This window comes from Pelophylax lessonae (assembly GCF_965119305.1).
Source record: "Pelophylax lessonae genome assembly, chromosome: 5".
In the NCBI taxonomy this organism is placed as follows: domain Eukaryota; kingdom Metazoa; phylum Chordata; class Amphibia; order Anura; family Ranidae; genus Pelophylax; species Pelophylax lessonae.
Genome location: NC_138772.1, coordinates 275455719 through 275482845, shown reverse-complemented (window position 1 = coordinate 275482845; position 27127 = coordinate 275455719). Strand labels below are relative to the sequence as shown.

The 27127-nt window shown below is 41.2% G+C and overlaps 1 protein-coding gene across 1 annotated transcript; it reads left to right on the top strand.

Annotated features, from left to right (window-relative positions):
- The first annotated feature begins 1164 nt into the window (after nucleotides 1-1164).
- BAG1 (BAG cochaperone 1) lies at nucleotides 1165-27127 on the top strand. The gene is made up of 7 exons (XM_082257484.1): nucleotides 1165-1279; nucleotides 8771-8902; nucleotides 9981-10063; nucleotides 13988-14101; nucleotides 23991-24098; nucleotides 24330-24392; nucleotides 26670-27127. The coding sequence occupies exons 1-7, from the start codon at nucleotides 1240-1242 to the stop codon at nucleotides 26757-26759; spliced, it is 630 nt and encodes a 209-aa protein (XP_082113610.1). The 5' UTR covers nucleotides 1165-1239; the 3' UTR covers nucleotides 26760-27127.

Below are 27127 nucleotides of genomic sequence, written 5' to 3'. Positions count from 1 at the left end.
AACTTGAGATAAGAATGAGGGACATCTATTAGCAAAAGCTCGTAGGCATTGGACACACCCCCTGTCACGCACCTTTAAAGGAGAATTATACAAAAAAATATTTTGTTAAACCCACAAGTGCTTTTTTTTTTTTTTTTTTTTTTTTTACCACTACTATTCCTTTATACTGGCTTTAACAATTTGCAAATGCAGCAATTTAGAAATTGAATGAAAGGTTTAGCACTGGGAAACACTTTTTAAAAGATAAAAAGTATGTTTTATTTACAACTATATAGATCAGACCAAAATGAAGGACAAATGAGGAGGAAAGAGGGACTTTGTTCTAAATCAGGGACAGTCCCTTGAAATCAGGGACAGTTTGGAGCTATGCCATAGCAAGCTGCTTGCAATGGGGGCAGATGTGCAGATTTGTTCCTGAGCCGGGATGTGTGCATCTATAGACACACACAGTATGGCTCATTTCAGAGTGTGGGGAGGTATGCATGTGAAATAGAGACCTTAGATTGTACTCTCCTTGGGAGTCTGATGTGCATTTACAGCATGTAAATTGCATAGTTGCCAACATTTAAAAAAAATTTCCAGGGACACTTTGCCGCACAGCTATCAATTACCACACCCACTTCCCTGAAGCTCCGCCCACTCTGCATAATTAGTCTTGCCTACTTATCAGATTATAGAGTCTACTTAATATAAAGAGAATTACAGGAAATTAAAAAGGGAATTTCAAACTTAAGGCCACAGTAGCAGAGTTGGAATAATTCTCCCATTCAGCTGCACTACTTCTGCGTAACATTTATGGGCAGCCCGATTAACAGGCGCTTCCAGGGACAATATAAATTACCTGAGACAGGCTCCTATTTGCAGGGACTGTCCCAGGAAAAAAGGGACAGTTGTCAAGTATGAAATTGCTGGCACCATATGAATACCTGAAATAATAAATATGGGCATACAAGTAAACACACACTTTTTATCTTCTTATTCCTGTATTAGGATACCACCCTTACAAAGTCCCCCCATCTCTGCATATGTACAGTTGTCAAAGCCAGACAGGCAGAGCCGTTTCTTATTAGGGAGAAGTGTAATGAAAGAAGGAGTTGCCCTTAACAAACATGGAGGCAGCTGAGTCAGGAAAGACAGGAGAAGAGGTTGCAACAGGATGTGACATCAGCCGGCACAGGAAGTGAGGGTAACAGTTGTAAGCATCTCTCCCAGCAACGCTTCTTCCTGCATTCTGAAGACATGGGCTCCAACAGAGGACTGACAATCACCCTCACACATGGTAATGTTTTTTATTAACACCTGGAAGTTCTCTCAGAGCTGTTATCATTCGTCTCATTTCACAGCTTGTGACAGGAAGTATAGGATGCTTACAAAGAGAGGCATTTACTTATGTGTGTATTTTATCCCCGCTATTTATTAAAGAGGTATTTTATTTTTCCTTTAACAGATGGTGTACAAGGCTGCGATTACAGGTCTATATAGACAAGTCACAAAGATGTCTTCAAAGGTCTTGCTTTTGTTGTATATCTGTATATTAAAGCAGACCTTGCAAAAAAGGGACCTATTATGACCCCCCTCACCTCAGCTTATAAAAAAAAGGGGGTTAACCTCTTAAGATGAATTCTAAGTATGGCAATTTTACCATAGCCACATTGATCCAGCTTGTGTCATATCTGTGGGATCCCAGTGAAAGCTGCAAATCACTGTAGTAGTCATTGCTACTCCAATAAATATAAAATAAGGTACAGAGCTGTTGAAGACTGAACATCAATTGCCAGTATATACTAGCTGGCTAAAGTGCTATAAACAAAGTGACTCAGTGTGCAAAAGTGCAATAGCTAGTGCAAATTGATCACTTAAAGTGCTTAAGGCAAATAATAAAGTGACAGTGTGCCAAATCAAATCACATGATGCATTATGGCTACATAACGTGTAAAACAATATCCAAACTTTTAAAAGTCCATAAACCTTCTTGTGCCAAAACAATTAGAAGGTGCTTGACCAGTGCTAAAAAAGTGCCAGTGCTTCCGCCACCACCACCCAAAAGATGGCCTCTCACCTGCAACTATGACCTGCGTGTTACCACTAGGTCAAACGAGCAGTTCCTCTTAAGGGTTAAAGATCTCTGTCCACAAACCCGTTTCAATAGGAGTAGCTCAATGGTTTGGATCTGATGGTAGCTTATATCGTTCACAGCATCATTCTCAGCGTGTATCCCATATTGCAGTGATGGTGAACCTTGGCACCCCATATGTTTTGAAACTACATTTCCCATGATGCTCAAATACACTGCAGAGTGCATGAGCATCATGGGAAATGTAGTTGCAAAACATCTGGGATGCCAAGGTTCGCCATCACTGCCATATTGCATAAAAAGAGAGAGGCAGAGGGATCTAATGTTCTCCGTTTTTTAAAATAATTTATTGGGAATTAGCATAATAAGAACTTACATGGTAGAGCACTGAATACAGTGCAAAATACAGGCGCTTGTCCCCACTCGCACGGAGCTGGCTGCCGGCTTCCTGGTTGCTCTGGAAGTCTCCGCCCCCTATACGTGTTGCGTCATCGGTCATAGGACGCTCGACTTCCTCAGTAAGGGTGGCTCATAATTGCTACTCCAATGATTACCACCAGGTTCTGCCCTGGTGCTGTGAACACGAGGTTGCTCTCTCAGCATGGGCAGCATTCAGGGGGTATTTACTAAGAATGGAGCAGTTGTGCATGGTAACCAACTAAGCTGCTCCTATCTTTCATTTTTAAAGCTTAAAGGGTAACTCCACTTTCGTGGGGGAAAAAATTGCAAATAAAGAAAAAAATAATATAGTATACAATTGTGACACAAATCAATTTGTAAGTGAATGTTATTAAAAAAGACCTTTCCTTTTCAATCTGCAGCTGTTGTAATTTTCTGAAAATGCAATGCAATATGGCTACCTGGAGCTGTTCTGTACACAGAATGTGCAAAGCTATTGGTTTTAGGTACAGTATTGGAGCATTTACACGAGTACTCATGCAAATGCTTAGTAACTACCAATATTGATATCGGTGCAGCCCTAGAAAAAATAATGTATCTACTGGCAGCGGTAGTTGTTTTGAACTTGCTCTCCAACCAGTAACCCCCCCCCACTCAAATATTACCTTCCCCCCCTTTGGCTAATCACTGCAATGGTGCAATTACACTACCGTTCAAAAGTTTGGAGTCAGCCAATTTCATGTTTTCCATGAAAACTCACACTTTTATTCATCAAATGAGTTGCAAAATGAATAGAAAATATGGCCAAGACATTGCCGGGGTTAGAAATCATGATTTTTGTTTAAAACAGTAATTTTGTCCTTCAAACTTTGCTTTCATCAAATAATTCTCCATTTGCAGCAATACAGCCTTGCAGACCTTTGGCATTCTATCTGTCAATTTGTTGAGGTAATCTGAAGAAATTTCACCCAACGCTTCCTGAAGCACCGCCCACAAGTTGGATTGGCTGATGGGCACTACTTACGTACCATATGGTCAAGCTGCTCCCACAACAGCTCAATAGGGTTGAGATCTGGTGACTGCGCTGACCACTCCATTACAGACAGAATACCAGCTGGCTGCTTCTTCCCTAAATAGTTCTTGCATAGTTTGGAGGTGTGCTTTGGGTCATTGTCCTTTTGTAGGAGGAAATTTGCTCCAATCAAGCTCTGTCCACAGGGTATGACATGGCGTTTGCAAAATGGAGTGATAGCAATCCTTATTCAAAATCCCTTTTACCTTGTACAAATCTCCCACCTTACCAGCACCAAAGCAGCCCCAGGCCATCACATTACCTCCACCATGCTTTACAGATGGTGTCAGACACTCCTCCAGCATTTGTTCACTTGTTCTGCATCTCACAAATGTTCTTCTGTGTGATCCAAATAACTCAAACTTATATTTTTCTGTTCTTAAACCTTTATTCCAATCTTCCTCTGTCCAATTTCTGTGTTCTTTTGCCCATCTTAATAGTTACATAGTTAGTGAGGTTGAAAATAGACATCAGCCCATCCAGTTCAACCTATGATGTGTGTTTGCTGTTAACCGTACATTGTATACCCCTGTATGTTGTGGTCTTTAAGGTGCCCATCTAATAGTTTTTTGAAACGATTGATGCTCCCTGCTGATACGACTGTTTGCGGAATAGAATTCCACATCCTTACTGCTCTGACAGTGAAGAACCCCTTACGTATTTTAAGGTTCAGTGCTTGTAGTCTTTCCTCATAGCTGATGTCCTCCATTCCCTAATTATTTTTGTTGCCCTTCTCTGGACTCTCTCCAGTTCCAGCACATCCTTCCTGAGGACCGGTGCCCAGAACTGGACAGCATACTCCAGATGTGGCCGGACCAGAGTCTTGTAGAAAGGGAGAATAATCTCTTTATTTCTGGAGTGAATCCCCTTTTTTATACAACCCAGTATTCTGTTTGCTTTGCTTGCAGCGGCTTGGCATTGCATGCCACTGCCAAGCCTGTTGTCTACCAGTACCCCCAGGTCCTTTTCCATCCTAGACATCCTAGACCATTATAATGACATTTCCCATCCTTGCTGCCAATCCTATCTGTAAAAGGAGGTCCGCCTCCCCCTCCTCCCTCTGGTTGGGGGGCCTATAGCATACGCTCAATATTACCTTCCCTATAGTGCCTTCCCTTTTAAGTTCTACCCATAGGGATTCTGCCTCGTCTATAGCTCCATTTTTAATATCATCCCTCATATTTACCTGTACACTGTTCTTAATATACAGACATACCCCTCCCCCTTTTTTACCTCCTCTATCCCTGCGATAAAGGGAATACCCCTGAATGGTCGCCATCCAATCATGAGAGCTGTCCAACCAAGTCTCTGTTATCCCCACAAAATGGCCAGGCTTCTGGCATTGTTATACAAACCTCGTCATTTTGACCGGTTACATATATCCTCATTTGATGTTGTTTTTTAGGCTGCTCTTGTGCTTTTTCCTTATACCCACCTTGGGTTTAGGAGCTCTGAACACCCTACCGCTAATATCCCCGTTTGTGCCCTCTGAATCTTGCTCCCCACTGGCTAATTCTACATCTGTACCCCCCCCCCCCAATCACCTAGTTTAAAAGCCCCTCTAACTTTATGGCCATCCTCTCACCCAGTACGGCTGCACCCTCCCCATTTAGGTGCAATCTCTCCCTACCAAAGAGCCGGTGGCCGACTGAGAAGTCGGCCCAGTTCTCCAGGAACCCAAAACCCTCCTTACTACACCAGCTCCTCAGCCACTTGTTAACTTCCCTAATCTCCCGCTGCCTCTGGTGTGGCTCGAGGTACAGGTAGTATTTCTTAAAATACTACCTTGGAGGCCCTAGTCCTCAACTTAGCTCCTAAGTCCCTGAAATCGTTTAGCACTCTCCATCTTCCTCTGCCTATGTCATTGGTACCCACGTGTACCATGACAGCTGGGTCTTCCCCAGCCCCACCAAGTAATCTGTCCACCCGATCCGCGATGTGCCGAACCCTTTATTGGCCAGTCTCAGATATGGCTTTTTCTTTGCCACTCTGCCTAGAAGGCCAGCATCCTGGAGTCGCCTCTTCACTGTGGAAGTTGAGACTGGCGTTTTGAGGGTACCATTTAATGAAGCTGCCAGTTAAGGACCTGTGAGGTGACTATTTCTCAAACTAGAGACTCTAGCGTACTTGTCCTCTTGCTTATTTGTGCATCGGGGCCTCCCACTTCTCTTTCTATTCTGGTTAGGGCCCATTTGTGCTTTTCTCTGAGGGGAGTAGTACACACCATTGTAGGAAATCTTCAGTGTCTTGGCAATTCCTCGCATTGAATAGTCTTCATTTCTCAGAACAAGAATAGACTGTTGAGTTTCAGAAGAAAGTTCTCTTTTTCTGGCCATTTTGAGAGTATACAGCTGCAAGAAAAAGTATGTGAACCCTTTGGAATGATATGGATTTCTGCACAAATTGGTCATAAAATGTGATCTGATCATCATCATCTAAGTCACAACAATAGACAATCACAGTCTGCTTAAACTAATAATGCACAAAGAATGAAATGTTGCCATGTTTTTATTGACCACACCATGTAAACATTCACAGTGCAGGTGGAAAAAGTATGTGAACCCTTGGATTTAATAACTGGTTGAACCTCCTTTGGCAGCAATAACTTCAACCAAACGTTTCCTGTAGTTGCAGATCAGACGTGCACAACGGTCAGGAGTAATTCTTGACCATTCCTCTTTACAGAACTGTTTCAGTTCAGCAATATTCTTGGGATATGGTGTGAATCGCTTTCTTGAGGTCATGCCACAGCATCTCAATCGGGTTGAGGTCAGGACTCTGACTGGACCACTTCAGAAGGCGTATTTTCTTCCGTTTAAGCCACTCTGTTGTTGGTTTACTTCTATGCTTTGGGTCATTGTCCTGTTGCAACACCCATCTTCTGTTGAGCTTCAGCTGGTAGACAGATGGCCTTAAGTTCTCCTGCAAAATGTCTTGATAAACTTGGGAATTCATTTTTCCTTTGATGATAGCAATCTGTCCAGGCCCTGACGCAGCAAAGCAGCCCCAAACCATGTTGCCCCCACCACCATACTTCACAGTTGGGATGAGGTTTTGATGTTGGTGTGCTGTGCCTCTTTTTCGCAACACATCGTGTTGTGTGTTTCTTCCAAACAACTCAACTTTGGTTTCATCTGTCCACAGAATATTTTGCCAGTACTGCTGTGGAACATCCAGGTGCTCTTGTGCAAACTGTAAACATGCAGCAATGTTTTGTTTGGACAGCAGTGGCTTCCTCTGTGGTATCCTCCCATTAAATCCATTCTTGTTTAGTGTTTTACGTATTGTAGATTCGCTAACAAGGATGTTAGCATTTTCCAGTGACTTTTGTAAGTCTTTAGCTGACACTCTAGGATTCTTCTTCACCTCATTGAGCAGTCTGCGCTGTGCTCTTGCAGTCATCTTTACAGGACGGCCACTCCTAGGGAGAGTAGCAGCAGTGCTGAACTTTCTCCATTTTATAGACAATTTGTCTTACCGTGGACTGATGAACAGCAAGGCTTTTGGAGATACTTTTATAACCCTTTCCAGCTTTATGCAAGTCAACAATTCTTAATCGTAGGTCTTCTAAAAGCTCTTTTGTGCGAGGCATCCTTCACACCAGGCAATGCTTCTTGTGAAAAGCAAACCCAGAACTGGTGTGTGTTTTTTTAAAGGCCAGGGCAGCTATAACCAGCACCTTCAATCTCATCTCATTGATTGGACTCCAGTTGGCTGCCATCTCACTCCAATTAGCTCTTGGAGATGTCATTAGTCCTAGGGGTTCACATACTTTTTCCATCTGCACTGTGAATGTTTACATGGTGTGTTCAATAAAAACATGGCAACATTTCATTAATTGTGTGTTATTAGTTTAAGCACACTGTGATTGTCTATTGTTGTGACTTAGATGATGATGATCAGATCACATTTTATGACCAATTTGTGCAGAAATCCATATCATTCCAAAGGGTTCACATACTTTTTCTTGCAGCTGTAATCGAACCCACAAATGCTGATGCTCCAGATACTCAACTAGCTCAAAGGAAGGCCAGTTTTATAGCTTCTATAATCAGCACAACAGTTTTCAGCTGTGCTAACATAATTGCACAAGTGTTTTGTAATCATTCATTTGTTTTTAACACGATTGGCTAACACAATGTAGCATTAGAACACAGGAGTGATGGTTGCTGGAAATGGGCCTCTGTACACATATGTAGATATTCCATTAAAAACCAGCCAATTCCACCTAGAATAGTAATTTACCACATTAACAATGTCTAGACTGTATTTCTGATTAATTTAATGTTATCCTTATTTAAAAAAACAGTGCTTTTCTTTAAAAAAATAAGGACATTTCTAAGTGACCCCAAACTTTTGAATGGTAGTGTATGTCAGAGAGAGGGGTGGTGATATCGTTGGTAGGCAGCAGTCCCGGACCACTGCACTGCATCGTCAATCCCCACTAGCAGAAGAGAGAAGAGGCTCAGGCGAGGAGCACAATGGAGTCTAACAAAAGTGTCTTTCTCTGCTTTTTAAAATACAGTAAACCCCCCTCCATTGCGGGGGTTACGTTCCGGACCCAGCCGCGAAAATCCGTGAAATGGAAAAACCCTATTAAAATGCATTGTAGGCATGTTTTTTTTTACTGTCCCTGTACGTGTAAAAGCATTTTAAGGTCTTTAAACACACTTTTAAAACAATAGAAACTCATTTAAACACATAAAAGATACTGAGAGACATAGCAAGAGCTATGGAAAACACAAAAATATTTCATTTTTAATGATTTATATAGTAAAATAACATTACAAAAAAAAAAACGCAATATACCGGGACCGCAAAAAATGAACCGCGATGGAGCGGGGGTTTACTGTAATCCTGAATGGCGGGAAGAGGGGTGGGAAAGAAGGGTTGGGACTGTTAGTTTAAAGCAACTAAATATATTCCAGGTGCATACAAAAAAAAAGGTGTTCAAAGACTTCCAGTTCTTTTCTTTACAATGCAGCCACAACCGCTATCAGCATGCTGCAGAGAAGGACCCTTGCTCTCTGTGTGGTCTCATTGCAGGGGTCCAATGTGCCCTATGCTGAGTCACAGCTAAAGCTCTTCAATTAGCAGAAAGTATGAGCTATGCTGAATGAATCAGTTGTGATAATGAATATTTCATATAGTTTTCATCTCAGATCCAGTTGAAGCTGAGTCTGAAAGTAATAATGTAATAGTGATAGCAAATGTTTGTGTTACAGGAAGTGAGAAGCACAAACTGCAGGTGGTGACCCAAGAAGAACACGACGATGATCCAACTCTTCAAGACTTGGCATTGATTGTGGAGAAAGTCACTGGTGTACCCCTCGCCTCACAGAGACTCATTTACAAGGGTAACATTGTAAATTTGTTTTTCAGGTGCTAACGCGTAGCTTAGTAAATGATAAACTATGGCAGACCTATAGGGGTTGCTTGGAATAAAATCAAACCAAGACCTGGTGCTGGATGCAATCTGTGTGCAGACCCAAACATCTACCACCCAGGGGCTTTGGAGGCTCCACATCGCTTTGCATGTAAGTGTACACCACTTAAAATAGGTTTGTTGGAAACAATACTATGCACAGGAATGAGACATAAAATGTCTGGATACGGAATAAATAATTCACATAATCGCATAACAACTGACTCTCATTCAAGTTTTTATATAACCGCCCATATACAGTATGTTACAATCTGGTTGTAGTATTTCTGTACCATACTTTTTAGATTTACCAAAATCTAAAGAATGGGACAAATTTGATCTCTCTATGGCTGTTCCTGTTCCAGAGAAGTTGATCTGATTAATTTCTCTGGAACCGGATTGTTGGAAAATTTTCCTATGATCAACGCTACAGCACAGATCACTGTATTTTGACAGTGGAGATGTCTTCGCTGTCAGAATATAATAACACAGCTGGGAGGATTCCTCCATCCACTTCGCTTGTGTGGATGAGGGAATCTATTCAGTTTATTCATGGATGGCCAACCTAAGGCTGTGACTACACTGGTGATTAAATGTCTCTGCTACTGAGAAACTCAACTACTTATTGGCAGTTGCTTCATGTGCAGCACCCTGAAACGAATGTGCTGCTAATGATTGACTGCCAGTTAGTAGGTAAATCTCTTCACAGAATATAGATTCAATTTCTAGTGTAGTCCTGGCCTTAGCATATATGTAATGTTTTTCAGTTTATATTTATTTTTATGCCTAGATTGCTACTACCTCTTACCCTCACAGTTAATGATCTATTCTTGACATCCAACAAGATTATTTTTTACCTTTTGAGAACATTTAACTTACAAAGTAGGAACAAAATGTTACCATAATTTAGTACTATATGTACACTACACGGTAACAGATAACACACAATTATGGCTATGTGCAGTGTCAAGCTTTCGTAATGTTTGTGTTTTTTTTTTTTTTTTATCTAGGAAAATCTCTTAAAGAGATGGAACAGACTTTACAAGCCCTAGGTGTACAGAATGGTTGTAAAATAATGCTGATTGGGAAGAAGGTAATATTTGAACTGATTACTTTTAAATGGCAAAATTATCATATATAGTATTTTTTTCGGATTTTAAAAAGTCATCACTGTACACATAAATATAGTAATACATTGTATGAAAATAACAGTGTGCTTTGTAAACACTAGCTGATCCCAGTATAGAAGGTTCTGTTTTTAGCAGGTGTTCACTTTTCTATTGTACAGGACACCAGGAATGTATCCTGATTGGCAGGTATATTTCCCCACTGTTTGGGTTGTGGTCCCTTTAAAGGAGATACATTGTATGCAATTTGAATACTAAGGGGTTTTCCCTCATGCAGGGGTTCCAGTGTAGTCTGCTTGGAGAGAACTGATCTACAGGGCTCTTAGGATTGGTAAGTTCTCATCTGGGACCCAGGATTCAAATGTTCACAGGAACTTTTGTGTGGGGAAAAACCTCCAAACACTGATTACAGCGACTTTGGTCTTGAAGGGATTAAGCCGCCTACAAGAGAGGCCTAAAGAGGAACAGGAAGCTGTAAACAGTAGTCTGTGAGGTGTTGAGAGAGTAGGAAACAGCCTTGTAAGTATTAGAAGGTATAAACTCCGCGCAAATGGCTCTATTTGGATGTGCAAAAGATGTGCAAAGATAAGGTGACAAATGTGGGAATATAAATATATAAAAACGTAGATGGTAATATATTATAAATAAAAAGGTGTGAATGTAGGCTGCAGCCCCCCCTGAATATTAGTCCGAAGACTAAATGTAAAATGAATAAAAGGTAGGGTATTGGCGCTGCCTATAGTGAAAATTAGAAATCTGAATGAAATATAATATAAATTAGAACATGTCAGGTGATGAACTCAATAAAGTGACAGGTGCAAATATTAAATATCACAACATAAATGGTGCATACTTAGAGGTGAATAACAAAGTAAAGTGCTTATCAGATAAAGTGCTTATCAGATAAAGTGCTAACGTGCATGTGAAAAATTCACAACTATATCATACACTATGATATAGGTGCTATAAGGTGCTGATTATATGGAAAAACAAAATTAATTAACTCTAATATGCAGCGGATATATATATATATATATATATATATATATATATATATATATATATATATTAAACACAGTCCAGATTGGCACTGGTGTTCAGCAGATATATAACAGTCCAATATGGTGAAGTCTCTTAGGTCCAGTGACTGAGTATAGTGTGAAAGATATCCAAAAAACGAATGGGTGGATGATGAGGTGACAACACTCTACCAATAACTTAAAGGAGTGACCCCGTGCTGGGCAGTGAGGTGCTAGGTGATCCTTTCTGGTAAAAAAAACTCGCTCACCAGAAGCACCCACCCCACACAGGGGTATAAGGCGGGTGTGTAAAGATCAAAGATCTCAGTATCTCCCCTCCTCCTGGATCGATAGGTCCTGGAAGTAGTCTTGGAGGTCCTAAGTGGAGGTATACCTGGGATAGTAGTGGGTCCTAATACACTCCTATAGGCCGGGGATAGTCCGAGGTGTCCATCGGGAATATCTCATAACCGTATACTAAGGGATGATTGATAGACAAGGCACATAGCGTAATAACGTCTAGATAGTCTATTAGTGCAAAAAACAGAGAGGTACTCACATAAAAAGCAAGTATACAGGCACAGGTACGAGTGTGGAGCACGATGCGGTCCAAGCCTCGTTCTCGATCGTGCAGGAGCCGGAAGTGACGCCGCACGCGTTTCGCAATGAATACGTCTTCAGCAGCCCTAGACGTTATTACGCTATGTGCCTTGTCTATCTATCATCCCTTGGTATACGGTTATGAGATATTCCCGATGGACACCTCGGACTATCCCCGGCCTAATAACGTCTAGGGCTGCTGAAGACTTATTCATTGCGAAACGCGTGCGGCGTGTCGCGTCAATTCCGGCTCCTGCACGATCGAGAACGAGGCTTGGACCGCATCGCGCTCCTCACTCGTACCTGTGCCTGTATACTTGCTTTTTATGTGAGTACCTCTCTGTTTTTTGCACTAATAAACTATCTAGACGTTATTACGCTATGTGCCTTGTCTATCTATCATCCCTTGGTATACGGTTATGAGATATTCCCGGTGGACACCTCGGACTATCCACGGCCTATAGGAGTGTATTAGGACCCGCTACTATCCCATGTATACCTCCACTTAGGACCTCCGAGACTACTTCCAGGACCTATCGATTCAGGAGGAGGGGAGATACTGAGATCTTTGATCTTTACACACCCGCCTTATACCCCTGTGTGGGGTGGGTGCTTCTGGTGAGTGAGTTTTTTTACCAGAAAGGATCACCTAGCACCTCACCGCCCAGCACGGGTCACTCCTTTAAGTTATTGGTAGAGTGTTGTCACCTCATCATCCACCCATTCGTTTTTTGGATATCTTTCACACTATACTCAGTCACTGGACCTAAGAGACTTCACCATATTGGACTGTTTGGCACTGGTGTACAGCAGATATATAATCTGGACTGTGTTTAATTATATATATATATATATATATATATATATATATATATATATATATATATATATATATATATATATATATTAGAGCTGCACGATTAATCGTATGAAAATCGCGATCTCGATTCACCCCCCCTGACGATCTAAACCTGACATATGCTCGATTCTTTGCATAGCTGAGGGAGCAGAGAAAACCGCTGTGGAAAACTCCCAGTAACTATAAACAAAATGATTACATTGTATCTTTCCTCCCGCAAACGCCTATCAGCATTAAATCTCCCAGTAACTATAAACAAAATGATTACATTGTATCTTTTCCTTCCCTCTGCCAGGGAGAAAGGAAGTTTAACCTCTTCTGACACTTGTTGCTTGCAAGTTAAAATCAGTTTTTTTTGCTAGAAAAGTACTTGGAACCCCCAAACATTTTATATATTTTTTTTTTAGCAGAGACCCTACTGAATAAAATGGCGATTGTTGTAATATTTTATGTCACACTGTATTTGCGCAGCAGTCTTTCAAACGCAATTAATAAACTTTAATGAATAAAAAAAAAAAAAAACGTAACAGTAAAGTTATCCCAATTTTTTTTTTTTTGTTACACAGAGAATCGTGAGAGAATCGTGATCTTTATTCAAAGCTAAAAAATCGTGATTCTCATTTTGGCCAGAATCGTGCAGCTCTAATATATATATATATATATATATATATATATATATATATATATATATATATATCCGCTGCATATTAGAGTTAATTAATTTTGTTTTTCCATATAATCAGCACCTTATAGCACCTATATCATAGTGTATGATATAGTTGGGAATTTTTCACGTGCACGTTAGCACTTTATCTGATAAGCACTTTACTTTGTTATTCACCTCTAAGTATGCACCATTTATGTTGTGATATTTAATATTTGCACCTGTCACTTTATTGAGTTCATCACCTGACATGTTCTAATTTATATTATATTTCATTCAGATTTCTAATTTTCACTATAGGCAGCGCCAATACCCTACCTTTTATTCAGCCTTGTAAGTATTGTGGACTGGCTTTGTTGCTGAGACACTGCTGCTGAGCTCCTGTGGCCCCTCTTTAGATCCCAAAGCAGGCGGTATTCCTAATCCCTCGAGTGGGATTTGTTTATACTGGCAATGAGCTGAGTCTTTATTTTTTGTGACAGAAGTGTCTACTAATTTGTTTTTGCATGTATATGTTGAATACAGCGGTTTTTTTTTTTTTTTATAAAGTTGTCTGGCTTGTGATCCGGGACTCCCCCATATCACACTATGTTCAGTATATACTGTACATCTCTTAATTTATCTACTATTGCTTTTTTTTTTAATCTCCCTTATTTCTCATTTTCCGCAATTAATCTTTTTCACTGTGTATAACATTTGTTATGTTACATGTTACTCTCATACATATTATACCTTTTTAATTTAACAGAATTGCCCAGAAGAGGAGTCCGAATTAAAGAAGCTGAAAGATTTGGAAAAATCAGTTGAACAAATAGCAAGTAAATTGGAAGATGTTACCAAAGAGCTCTCGGGAATACAGAAGGTATAATTTGCACATTTATTATTTTTTATTAATTTCAGTTTTGTAGCCCTCTCTTATATTTTGTTACACCCTTCATGCTCTGTCCTGTATAGACGTAAAATTATAGACTGATCATTTCTTTGTCAGTGGGCAAACATACAAAATCAGCAGGGGATCAAATACTTTTTTGCCTCACTGTAGCTGACAGTGCTCAGGTTCACAGCTGACAGTGCCTTAACCACTTGAGGAACGCCCCAGATATGCTGCAGCAGGGTGGCCTACTTGCACGAACAGACATACCTGTACGTAGGCTCTCTGTCTGGGGTGCTTGCGCACCTCCGGTGACCCGCTTCCGCTGTGATTGGACACAGTGGGAGCCAATCAGCACGTCCGGTGGATGTGATGTCTTCCGGGACCCGCCGTTTGGAGGAGGAGAGACAGAATGGCGTTCTGCCTATGTAAACAAGGCAGACCGTCATTCTATCACAGAGGAAGCTGGAGATCTTGTGTTTCTGAGAAACACAGATCTCTGTCTTTCAGTTGTGCCACCCCCACACAGTTAGAAAGCACTCTTTAGGAGCAAGCACACCTAACCCTTTGATCGCCCCTGATGTTAACTGCTTCCCTGTAGGTGTCATTTATACAGTGACAGTGCAGTTTTTTTTTTTTTTAGCACTGATCACTGTATTGGTGTCACTGGTCCCCAAAAAGTATCACTTAGTGTCAGATTTCTCTGCCGTAATGTCGCAGTCATGTTAAAAATCACCGATCTCTGACATTACTAGTAAAAAAATAAATAAGCATTCCATAAATCTATCCCAAAGTTTTATAGATGCTTTAACTTTTGCGTAAACCAATCAATATACACTTATTGGGAATTATTTACCAAAAATATGTAGCTGAATACATATTGGCCTAAATTGATGAATAAATGTTTTACATTTTTTATTGGGTATGCTTTTATAGCATAAAGTAAAAAATATTGTTTTTTTTTTTTTCCCCAAACAGTCGGTCTTTTTTTGTGAAAAGTGCAAAAAATAAAATCTGCAGACGTGATCAAATACCGACAAAAGAAAGCTCTATTTGTGGGGAAAAAAGGACATACATTTTATTTGGGTACAGCAGCGTCGCACGTCTGCACAATTGTCAGTAACGCAGTGTCGTATTGCAAAAAATAGCCTGGTCATTAAGGGGGTAAAACCTTCCAGGGCTGAACTGGTTATTCTCCGTACACGGGCAGAATGTCAGGAGACAACAGCTCAGTTGGGGGGATCGCTGAACCAACCTTGCATGGTTAGTACAGTGGCTCCAACTTTGAAGGAAAATTTACCAGGCTTAAAGCAAGGAGAGAATACCAGGGAGATAAGATAAGACACTTTTCTTGTAAGTTTATCTCTTTGGGGTTGATTTCTTAAAACTGGAGAGTGCAAAATCTGGTGCAGCCCTGCATAAAAACTAATCCGCTTCCAGGATATTTTGTCAAAGCTTAATTGAACAAGTTTAAGTTAGAAGCTGATTGACTACCATGCTCCGTTTCACCAGATTTTGCACTCTCCAGTTTTAGTAAATTAAACCCCTTCTCCCTAGCAGCAGAGTTTGGCCAGGAAATATTTGAAGACCAGGACCAGATGCATGGGCCTGTGGCTTGATCAGTAAAGGACACAGAGCTCCACTTCGACTCAGATGTTGGCAAGGTTGCTGTGGGGTACTGATATGGGCTGGTATTATTAAAGATGAGCTATTTGGACGTTTTCGGGTTGAAGATGGACTTAAAATTAACTCCCAAACCTATTGTCAGTTTTTAAAAGACATTTTCTTAAAGCAGTGGTACAGGAAAAGGTTTGCATCTTTCAAGAAGACCATGATATTTATACAGGACAATGCTCCACCGCATGCATCGAAGTACTCTACTGTGTGGCTAGCCAGTAAAGGCCTTAAAGATGAAAGAATAATGACATGGCCTCTTCCTCACCTGACCTAAACCCTATTGAGATCTTGTGGAACCTTCTTAAATGGGAGATTTACAGTGAAAGAAAACAGTACACCTCTCTGAACAGTGTCTGGGAGGCTGTGGTTGCTGCTGCACAAAAAGTTGAAGTCGACAGATCAAGGAACGAACAGGACTCCATGAATAGAAGGCTTATGACTGTTGTTTAAAAAAAAAAAAAAGTGGCTATATTGGTCACTGATTTTTTTTATTTATTTTTCATTACCCTGTAGTTCTATATTGAAATTAATCCTCAAAAATTGAACTTGACTAATTGTGCACACAGTGTATTTTTAATGTTCTAAATATGAATTAGATATATAATAGATAGATACTGCACAATATCTCTAAATATATATAGTAGCGCAAACTTATCAAAAAGAAAGTGCCATAAATGATGTACAAACTGCACAAAGTCCAATAGTTCGACAGATGTCACACTAGCATCAGGAAATGATCAGTAAAACAGTCCATGCTCCTTCAATCTATCTCCTGGGATGACTATACAAAGAAGCGTGTATCTCAAAGGGATCACCACCACCACCGTGCTCCAAGGAGGGGAGGAGAAATGCTCACTCACCAGATGCTGTGGCCCAACCCACTTTCGTGTTTGAGCATTCAAGCTTATAATGATGGTCACTGGTCCAGAATATCCACACCGGGAGTCGCACCAGCACAGTCAAAAAAAGCTCAGCAGCCTTGCTCAGCTTTATTTGGTTTTACTGCTGCTAGAAGAGTTCCAATAGATGTCCTAAAGGTATATGAAGCCGAGAAGAGTACATACGTCACACATCCAGCAACCTGCCCTTGCTGGGCTCCAGTTCCGGGCCTGCTCTTTTCTCTCCGGCCTCCTCTCCTCTCGGTCTCTCTCCCGGGCTGAGCGGAGTGGTGGCGGCTGTCAGGTGGGGAGGGCGGGAGAGGAGGGGGAGGAACACTCCGTGTGACGGGCCGCTCAGCTATTAGACAGCACACAGCGCGATGTTTGGCGAGTGTTCGGCCGCCTGACCCGCTCTGTCCCCGGACACCCGAGCACTGAGGTACCGTACGCTGTGCACTCCCCGGCCCGGACTCGCCAAACATCGCGCTGTGTGCTGTCTAATAGCTGAGCGGCCCGTCACACGGAGTGTTTCTCCCCGCCCTCCCCGCCTGACAGCCGCCACCACTCCGCTCAGCCCGGGAGAGAGACCGAGAGGAGAGGAGGCCGGAGAGAAAAGAGCAGGCCCGGAACTGGAGCCCAGCAAGGGCAGGTTGCTGGATGTGTGACGTATGTACTCTTCTTGGCTTCATATACCTTTAGGACATCTATTGGAACTCTTCTAGCAGCAGTAAAACCAAATAAAGCTGAGCAAGACTGCTGAGCTTTTTATGACTGTGCTGGTGCGACTCCCGGTGTGGATATTCTGGACCAGTGACCATCATTATAAGCTTGAATGCTCAAACACGAAAGTGGGTTGGGCCACAGCATCTGGTGAGTGAGCATTTCTCCTCCCCTCCTTGGAGCACGGTGGTGGTGGTGATCCCTTTGAGATACACGCTTCTTTGTATAGTCATCCCAGGAGATAGATTGAAGGAGCATGGACTGTTTTACTGATCATTTCCTGATGCTAGTGTGACATCTGTCGAACTATTGGACTTTGTGCAGTTTGTACATCATTTATGGCACTTTCTTTTTGATAAGTTTGCGCTACTATATATATTTAGAGATATTGTGCAGTATCTATCTATTATATATCTAATTCGTACTTTTTCAGTTAAGTAGCTGCATAGCCATTTCATTCATCGGTGAGTGTTCCTCATTTTTGAGCGCTTGGGTTAGCTTATTTTCATCTGTTTGGTTTTCGGTGGGCATTTAAGCTTTCTTATTATAAATGTTCTAAATAGCTTTAAACCTGCAAAAGGGGCCAACCTGAAGTGATCTATAAGGACTTAAAGCGGAGTTCCACCCAAAAGTGGAACTTCCGCTTTAGGTGGTCCTAACCCCCTGACATGCCACATTTGGCATGTCATTTTTTTTGGGGGGGAGCGGGTACCTAGTTTTGACAGGTACCCGCTCCCACTTCCCTTCGGAGCGACGCGGCGCCCTGAGTGGAAGTTCTCCTCTCCCCCTCCCTCCCTGCAATCTTCTGGGACATGTCAGGGGTCCCAGAAGATTGCCGGCCAATCACGGCGCGCAGCGCGACTCGCGCATGCGCAGTGGGTACCCGACTGTGAAGCCGCAAACTGTCACAGCCGTGTGCCCACAGCAGTGATGCCGGCGCCGAGGGAGAGGATCGAGGCTTCGGGCGGCCGCATCGCTGGACCGTTGGACAGGTGAGTGAAATGGCTGGAACTCCGCTTTAATTGTTTGACTAAAGTTCCACTTTAAAGTGTACCTGTCAACCAGAGACTTGCCTCAGGCTGGATTCAGACTAATGCTCAGGTTTCCCCGCATCCAATTTGCATTTCAGGAGACTTTGTCCGACTCTCAATGGAGCCAGTTCACACAGCTCTAGGGCGGCTGCGGTCCGCACTGGAAAAGGGTCCTGTGTGTCTTTGGCTCAGTTTCAGGTCCAAATTCAGCCAAATATTTGGACCTGAGTTGCACCTGAAACAGTGAACAGGGACGCACCGGACCCCTGCTGCAAACCGTGGCCGCAGCAAGTGTGAACCTGGCCTGAATGATAGTCGTTTTATTTTTTCGGTTGAGCCTACAGTTATTTCAGTTAATGCACTTGGAAGCAGTTGTTTGGAATCAGAGTGATGTGTGGAACACCATGCACCATTCTGTAGGTATAGACAAAAAAAATAAATTTGTTAAAAAAAAAAAAAAAAAACACTTGGCACTAATGTAGTATTTTCAGTTCAGTGTAGCCTTTCTTGGGCGAGGATATACTTACACACACAAACATATTCTGGGTAAACTATGACACAAGGAACTGGTATGCACCACATTACCAAAGCAGATGGATCTGTTTCAGGTCTATCTACGCCAACTGTGCCAGTTTTTATTTCAGAGTGAAACAGAAACTGGCATGGCTTTCATGCCTTTTCAACAAAGGATTTAAGGCAGTTTTAGTATAGAAAGCCACCACAGATCCTTGCCAGATTTGACCTGGCATACAGGATTTGAACTTTCTGCTGGTAACCTTTGTTAATTAGGAACAAAATCTACTTTGGTTTCTCAGCCTAGAGGAAAGCCTACACCCTTCCTTAATTCCCCCAATTGTCTTGAGAAAGAACTAATTGGCTGCCATAAAAGTGGAACTCGCATAGCTTTCAAAGAACTAAAATCATCAATACATCTTTAGGGCCCCTTTCACACAGGCGGACCGTTCAGATCCGCCTGTCAGTTTTTTTGGGCGGATCTGAATGGTCACCCCATGCATCTCTATGGGGCATCGGATGTCAGTGGAGACATGTCCGCTGACATCCGATCCGATCCGTCAAATCTGGATGGATGGAAACCCTATTTTCCATCCGTCCAGCGGATGGGATTGGATGAGAACGAACCTACGGTCCGTTCCCATCCGATTCCCCCATAGAGATGCATGGGGACCTTACAGCTGCAGAGAACAGCTGTCATCCTCCTGCTCAGCGGGGGATCGGCGGATCGATCCACTGCTGAGATAAACAGAGTCCGTCTGATGGACGGACTGTGTGAAAGAGCCCTAGTTGTAAACAGAGGTTCTGCTATGTGTCGAGGACCTTCTCCCGCCCCCCAACCCCCCACCCACCTTCCACAACCTAGGCATGATATGTATGCACATTTTGACTCCTTTTAAACTATGCATTGTATCATAGGATGCTAAGAGTGTTCATTAAGTTTGTATATTGAATACATCCAGATTTGAGGGCTTCCCAGGCACATACAGGACGTTTTGACGCAGCTCGGTGTTTGTAATAATAAAAAGAGAATCTATTCATTCATTTTCACTAACTGACATACAGTGATCCAAATATAAGGAATGTCAATGGATATTGCGGATACCCCTTTCTTAGTGACTGAATTTTTACTGAGTAAATGAGTACTGAGGTTAGGGGCATTATAAACATTCCTACCTGAACCCTGTTTCTCTCACCAACGTAAGGTGTGCATTGTAACCGCTTATAGTGAATTAAATCTTCAGATTGCTGTTGAAGAAGTTTCTGTTTGTGTTCAAACATAAGACATGTAGCATGGCACTGCTTAGGCCAATGCATGACCTCTATAAACCTCGTACACACAAGTTGAAAGTAAGGCGATATCGGCCAGTTTACTAGATACCAGTATTAATTTCGTTGACTAAATGAACACAATTTTAGTAGACTAAAATACGACTAAAACAAGACTAAAACTAAAATGGCATTTTAGTCATAAGACTAAAACTAAAACCATCAAAATGAACACTCCTCTGCTGGCCATTTCTAAATCGGCAACACAATTCCATCCAGAGCATGTAATAATCGCACATTAAATTTTAAACATGTATTGCAGCACCGCATAAGCATAAGTAAGGGGCGTCTACTAAGCGGCTGAAAACTAAAAATGAAGAAAAAGGCTTTTCTTATATTTTTCCCCTAATATTTAATGTTGGCAATATATTCAGGTAATATGTGCAATGACATTACAGCCAATAGAGTTTACAGTTTTTTGTTTTTTTTTGTATTTTAAAGTTGCACTTCAGTTTGTCAAAAAGCAATATTTCTGTTTTGTTTATGAAACTTGGTTTTATAAAGTGCTAGAGAAATGTTTAAATAATGCATTACGATTAACCTAAACCTATTCGATTTGTAGTTGATTAAAATGTATGAGATTTTAGTCGACTAAAATGTACTGGAGATTTTAGTAGACTAAACTATGACTAAAACAATTCAGATGACTAAAATACGATTAAAACTAAAATCGCATTTCAGTCAAAAGACTAAAATACGACTAAAACTAAAATGGCATTTTAGTCAAAAGACTATAACTAAAACTAAATCATAATTTGCTGCCAAAATTAACACTGCTAGAAACCTGCCGACATTTAGCCCGTGTGTACGACAGCAGGTCCGACAGAAGCCGGGCAAAGGTCTGGCTTCTGTTGAATGGGCATGACCGAAAAAAAGTTTGCCGATCGGCATCTGATCAACGCTCTCAGAAAATGGCTGAGAGTGCTGACTGGTGTGTTCTGGTGGGAGGCATCCCCTGTTAGAACATAATAGCTCAGCAGGGAGATCGCTGTACTAACATCAGATAGTTAGTACAGCGGCTCGTCCGGAGCACTTTTTTTTTTTTTTATTAAGCCCTGCTGGATTGAATGAAAAGAAAAAAAAAAAAACTGCTAGTGTACTATGCTTTAGAGAGGATAAAAAAGAATGTGCGAGACTTTATCTGTGTTTTCCCTCAAAGAAATTCACTGACACAGACTCCATATAAAATGATTATATTTTATTAATAAAAACAAACATTTATTTTAAAAACATTTGTTTATAAATAGATCTCAGTCTTGCATCCTGTGTTGATTCATCCAGAGCTCTACATATATAACCAGTTCTGGTCCAGAAGGATTTGCCCCCCTGAGCCCCGGTTCACACTTATGCGATGCGGGAAGGCTGCGAATCCGCAGCCTGTTCCCGCATCGCAAACGCACCCCCGGCAGTTCACACTGCCATATGCGATACGCTGGGGGTGTCAATGTAATCTTAACGACACCCCCAGTTTGATCGCATATCGCAGTGCGATCTTGCAGTTTGCACAGGATCGGATCGCACAAGTGTGAACCGCTGTGCGATCCGATCCTGATGCGGCTGCAAAAAAGGGTCCTGTGCGTGTTTGCTGCGGGTGCGGTGCGAATTTAGCCATACAAAGTGTATGGCTAAACTCGCACTGCACAGCCGATCGCATGTAATGAAGGAGCAGTGCGCTCCGACATTACATGCGAACCCCGCAGCCGCACAAATGTGAACCGGCTCTTAATGACCAGGCCATTTTTGCGATACGGCACTGCGTTATTTTAATGGAAAATTGCACGGTCGTGTGACACTGTACCGAAATAAAGTTTATGTCCTTTTTTTCCACAAATAGAGCTTTCTTTTGGTGGTATTAGATCACCTGTGCGTTTTTTTTATTTTTTGCACTATAAATAAAAAAAGAGTGACAATTCTGAATAGAAACAATATTTTTCACATTCTGCTATATAACATTCCAAAAAAAAAATGTAAAAATCTAAATTTTTCATACTTTTAGGCTAATTTGTATTTTGCTACATATTTTTGGTAAAAAAAAAAAATCGCAATAAACGTATTTTGATCGGTTTGCACAAAAGTTATTGCGTCTACAAACTAGGGGAAATTTATGTCATTTTTATTTATTTATTCTTACTAGTATGGTGGCGATCTGCGTTTCTTAGCCGGACTGCGACACTGGCAGGAAGGGGTTAACCTTGGGGTGATTGAAGGGTTAATTGTGAGCCTAGGGGAGTGTTTTCTAACTGTGGGGGGAGGGACTTGTGAAATTATCATAGAGACCTGTGATCCTATATAGAAGGATTGAGGTCTTTCTCGGCCTGTTTCGCTTGTTGCCTCCTCAGAAGTAGGGCGCATAAAATATAATCAAATAGCTAATTAGTACATGGGGGACCATTAGCTCCCAAAATGTTTCCAGGGGCATCAGCAGGAAAGACATAACTGCCACCAGTAAAATCCCACCTACAGGAAATGGTCCCAATTCTGCTGGGGGGTTAGTGGTAGGTACATGCCCCCTGTGTTCACCCTACCCTTTAGAATAATTGGTTTAAACCAGGCACATAGTGTATTTTAGTATTTCAGGGTGCATGCTTGTCCCCATGTAAGTTAAGGCCCGTACACACGTACCGATTGTCGGCCGTAAATATTAGGCCAACGTCTGTTAGTATGATGCTTCTGACAATCGACTGCGACTTTTCGGCCGAACAAAATCTGGTCTGCATGCTATAAAATTTTTGTTGGCCAACACCAGAACGGCCGATTGTTCGTCAGTCAGTACTGATTTTGGCCGACAAAAGCCAGATGAGCAAGACTGGGCATGCTCAGAGAAGAAAAAACACACGGAAAGTTAACCATCACATGATATTACTTCTGAAGTTGGTCGTTGTTGGCCGACAAAATTCGTGTGCAGTCTTTAGCACTTTTCAACCGACAGGACAGCACCGGACAAAAGACGGCCGATCGTTCGGCCGACAATCGGTGCGTGTGTACGGGGCTTTAGTCAGATCTCTGTCCTCCCTTGGGCACACAAATTTGTCTGAGAACTGCATTTTCCTGTGAAGAAACTATATATCCCACAATCCCTGGGTCTTTAAATGTAGTGCCAGTGCAGGTAACAGCTGCACAGTAATTAGATCTGACAAAAACAAGCTTGAAGAGAATTCAGACACTCGGAGCTCACCATGCAGCCAGAAGATTTTTTTTTTCAATTATATTGGCACTCCTATATTTGTGATGCAACATAGAGAGGATGGCAACGCACCTAAATGCAGCTAAGCTCATTTACAAACCACAACTATCTGCAGAAAATATTTCAGCTTTTTCAAGTGCAGATTACTGATGTTTAGCTGCTGTCAGATACAAACATTTATGTGAATGTAACCTAAATCATTCTTAGGATACTTATTCATATTTATTGGCTATATTCCCATAAACAAACACAGTAAATCCGCTATATTTTTTAAGTAAACTTGTTATGAGCAAAATGTTGACGCCTGAAATTTCTGGTTGCCTGTCTTTTGTGATGACCCACTGGATTCATTACTTTAAATTACTAACGAAGTACAAGTTTGTAGATCAAAAAAGTCAGATTAAGTCAGAAGACCTTATCTGAATTCTTCTCCTGGGTTAGTGATTCATAACACAAGTTAAATGATCAGCATGACATCCAAGGTGCAAGCATTTTCGCTTATTTACGTTGTAAGCTTATTTCATTTTTTTATACATTTTATTATTCAGGGGTTTCTTAGTAAGAATCTTCAGGAGGAAGCACTTGGTAAACTTGATAAAAGAGTAAAGACAACCGTTGAACAATTTATGAAAGTACTGGAACAGATTGATTCTATGGTGAGTAAAGATATTACTAAGATGTGCAGTATGGTTAGAAGACTATGATGAGGGCTCTATATACTAAAATTTATCTTCAGAGAATGCTGCAGGTTAATATAGTTGGCCAAATCTATTGCTAAGTAAACTTAGAAAGTTATTAGAAGTTACTAGAAGTTATTAGTCATAAATAAAATGTTTTTTTAAATAAACGGTAAAAATGATTAGTAACCTATATATTTTTTATAACAGGAAATGCCAGACAATTTTAATGACTGTAGAATGAAGAGGAAGGCATTAGTGAAAAAAGTTCAGGTAAGAGACAGCAGTAGCTTGGCAAATTCACTGTTTCCCATCTGCAGCTCATTGATAGACAAACCGTTTTCAGTATTTATTTTTACAGTTTTTAATACATTGGTTTATGTTTTCAGTATATTGGTTGTAAAGTATTCACTAATATCGAAACCAAACCATATACTCCCACAGCTACTTTTGTATACCTGTTTCTAAGTGCTTTACAGGAGTTTTGAATTTTAACTAAATAAAAGGACCCTTATGGAGGCATCTGAGCTGCGGCAAGGTGCCCAGACCACATTTTTCACATGGCACGTGACCAGCGATGTCCCACTGAGCCTTGCTTTTTCTTATGATTGGAACGCGTTGCAGTACCTGAGGGGTTTTCAGCAGAAATCCCCTTTTGATTTAAAAAGAAAATAGGACTACTATTATGTAAAATATTGTATTCTAAAAGCTGTATCATCAAACTGTAATGGGGTAGGGACACACTACAACTCCTCCATGTGTGCTTCAGCAGTTGCAGCAACAAAAAAAAAAGTTAAACCATGAGAAAATTAAAGTGACTGTTCTAACCATCGCTAGTCGTTTTAGGCCTTCACACTTGCATATGGGATCAACTAATATTCCCTGTGGGAGACTCCAATGTAATGAGAGGCTGACGGTGCCCGCAACCATTCACATTTACATATGCATGTATTGAATCATGCAGTAAATGTCTGTGGATGATTAGCTCAGGATGCAAGCTGTCTGTGTCTATAGCCAATCATCTACAGGTAATTGTAGCTACACGTAAGCAACCCCACTGAGTCTCTGACAGGAAATCTTGAAATCTTGGCCGGCCCTATAGGCAGGTGGGAATGAGACCCTATAGTTTATGCCGATCTATCTCTCTCACCTTTGTTGAACAACTTGGCCAAAAGTGAATTTGGAGAAAGGTATAAAAAAGGTCCAAAAAATTGAAAAAGGTGTTACTATATTTAAACCCCAAATCTCTATTTTTTGTATTTTTGGTATCATGCCTCACTATATACAGTTTCCTTAAGCAAGATATCAGAATGATCTGATAAGCAACCCAATGGCCAAATAAAAGAGCTGACAAATATTGCTGCTAATTCTGAAGCAGTGGCTTTGCATTGTCAGCATGCAGCAGGAAGTGCTGTTAGACCGGTGTAATGTGAGAAAAGCATACCCCGTGAGAAATGCATACCCACGTCACTTCCTGATAGAGAGGAAATGGAACAGCTGAGGAGCAGAGTAGTGCGCATGCTCGGAGGGTATGAAATTATGACGGTAGTGTGTGTAACGTTACACCGATTCAGCGGTTACATTAAAAGAGCTCGGCTGCAACATGAATCATCTCCGCTCCTACCCCTGGCACTTCCCTGATCTTGGCTAATAAATGTAAAAGCGGCGGCGGGTGTATGAAATCTAAATGATGGAGAACTCGGCTCCGTGATCCGCTTTTACATTTAGTAACCGACATCAGGGAAGTGACAGGGGGAGGAGCGGAGATGATTGATGGTGCAGTGGAGATGTTTTAATGTAACCGCCGAAACAGCTGACGTTATAACACACTTTCCATACATTCCATAGATTCCATACCCTCGGAGCATGCGCACTAGTGAGCTCCTCAGCTGTTCTCTGACCGGAAGTGACGAGGGTATGAAATTTTCATGGGTAGGTTTTTTTCACGGAACACCGGCCATAAACTGAGTGATTTTTGTTTCCTGCAACCACAAGAAAATTGCTCAGTTCCCCCATCAACACAATAAGTGTTGACAGGGGAATCCCTCTTGCTGAGCCATTGTGTTTTCCCAGGGGGGGAGCTGTCCCCACGGGGAAAACACAGTGATTATTGCTAGCGACTACAACAACCACTTGGCAATAGGTGCATGTAAAATTTCTCAGGCTGGTTGTACACAAGTTGATTGATCAACTTCGGTACATTCAGCCTGCCCATACATGCTTCGAATCTAGGCTGGTTTAGCAGGAATGGGCCGAGATTCGAAGCATGTATGGGCAGGCTGAATGTACCGAAGTTAATCAATCGATCAACTTGTGTACAACCAGCCTGATGGATTTTACATGCACCTATTGCCAAGTGGTTGTTGTCGCCACAATACTTCAATTGCATATAAAATGTAAAGATGAGTAAAAAGTACAGTACTTATTTTCATATTCAAAAGGTATTACGTGTGTATAAAAATTATGTACATCATGCATGTACCATTAGATATTTTCTTACTTATCCATATAATCAAATTGAAGTATATTTCTTGTCATTGTTTTACCAAGGGATTCCTTGCTCAATGTGACACAATGGAAGGAAACATCAGTCAAGAAATTGACAAGCTGCACTCTAAGAATTTGGCTCTGGCAAAGTAGAGGTTCATATACAACATGTGGTGATAGGGTAAAATGGTTGCTCTATGAGCAAGTATATATACAAATTGATTTTTGCTCTCTGTTTGGGGGATATATATGTACTGTATATAGAAATATTTTGTTAATATTAATTGCTGTGTTTTGCCTGTGTGAGCTCTGCTGCTATATTTGGTGTGTGAAAACACAAGAAAATAGGTAAAACTGTCATGTACTGCATACTGATAAGACAACACCACATTGGCACTAATAATATGTTTAAAAAAATAATGCCTATTTTATTTGTAATAAAGACTTTTAGGCTTTGTTATAGGTAAGTTATAATTGTGAAGCCTTAATTATTTAATGGGACTTTCTGCTTGGGCCCATTT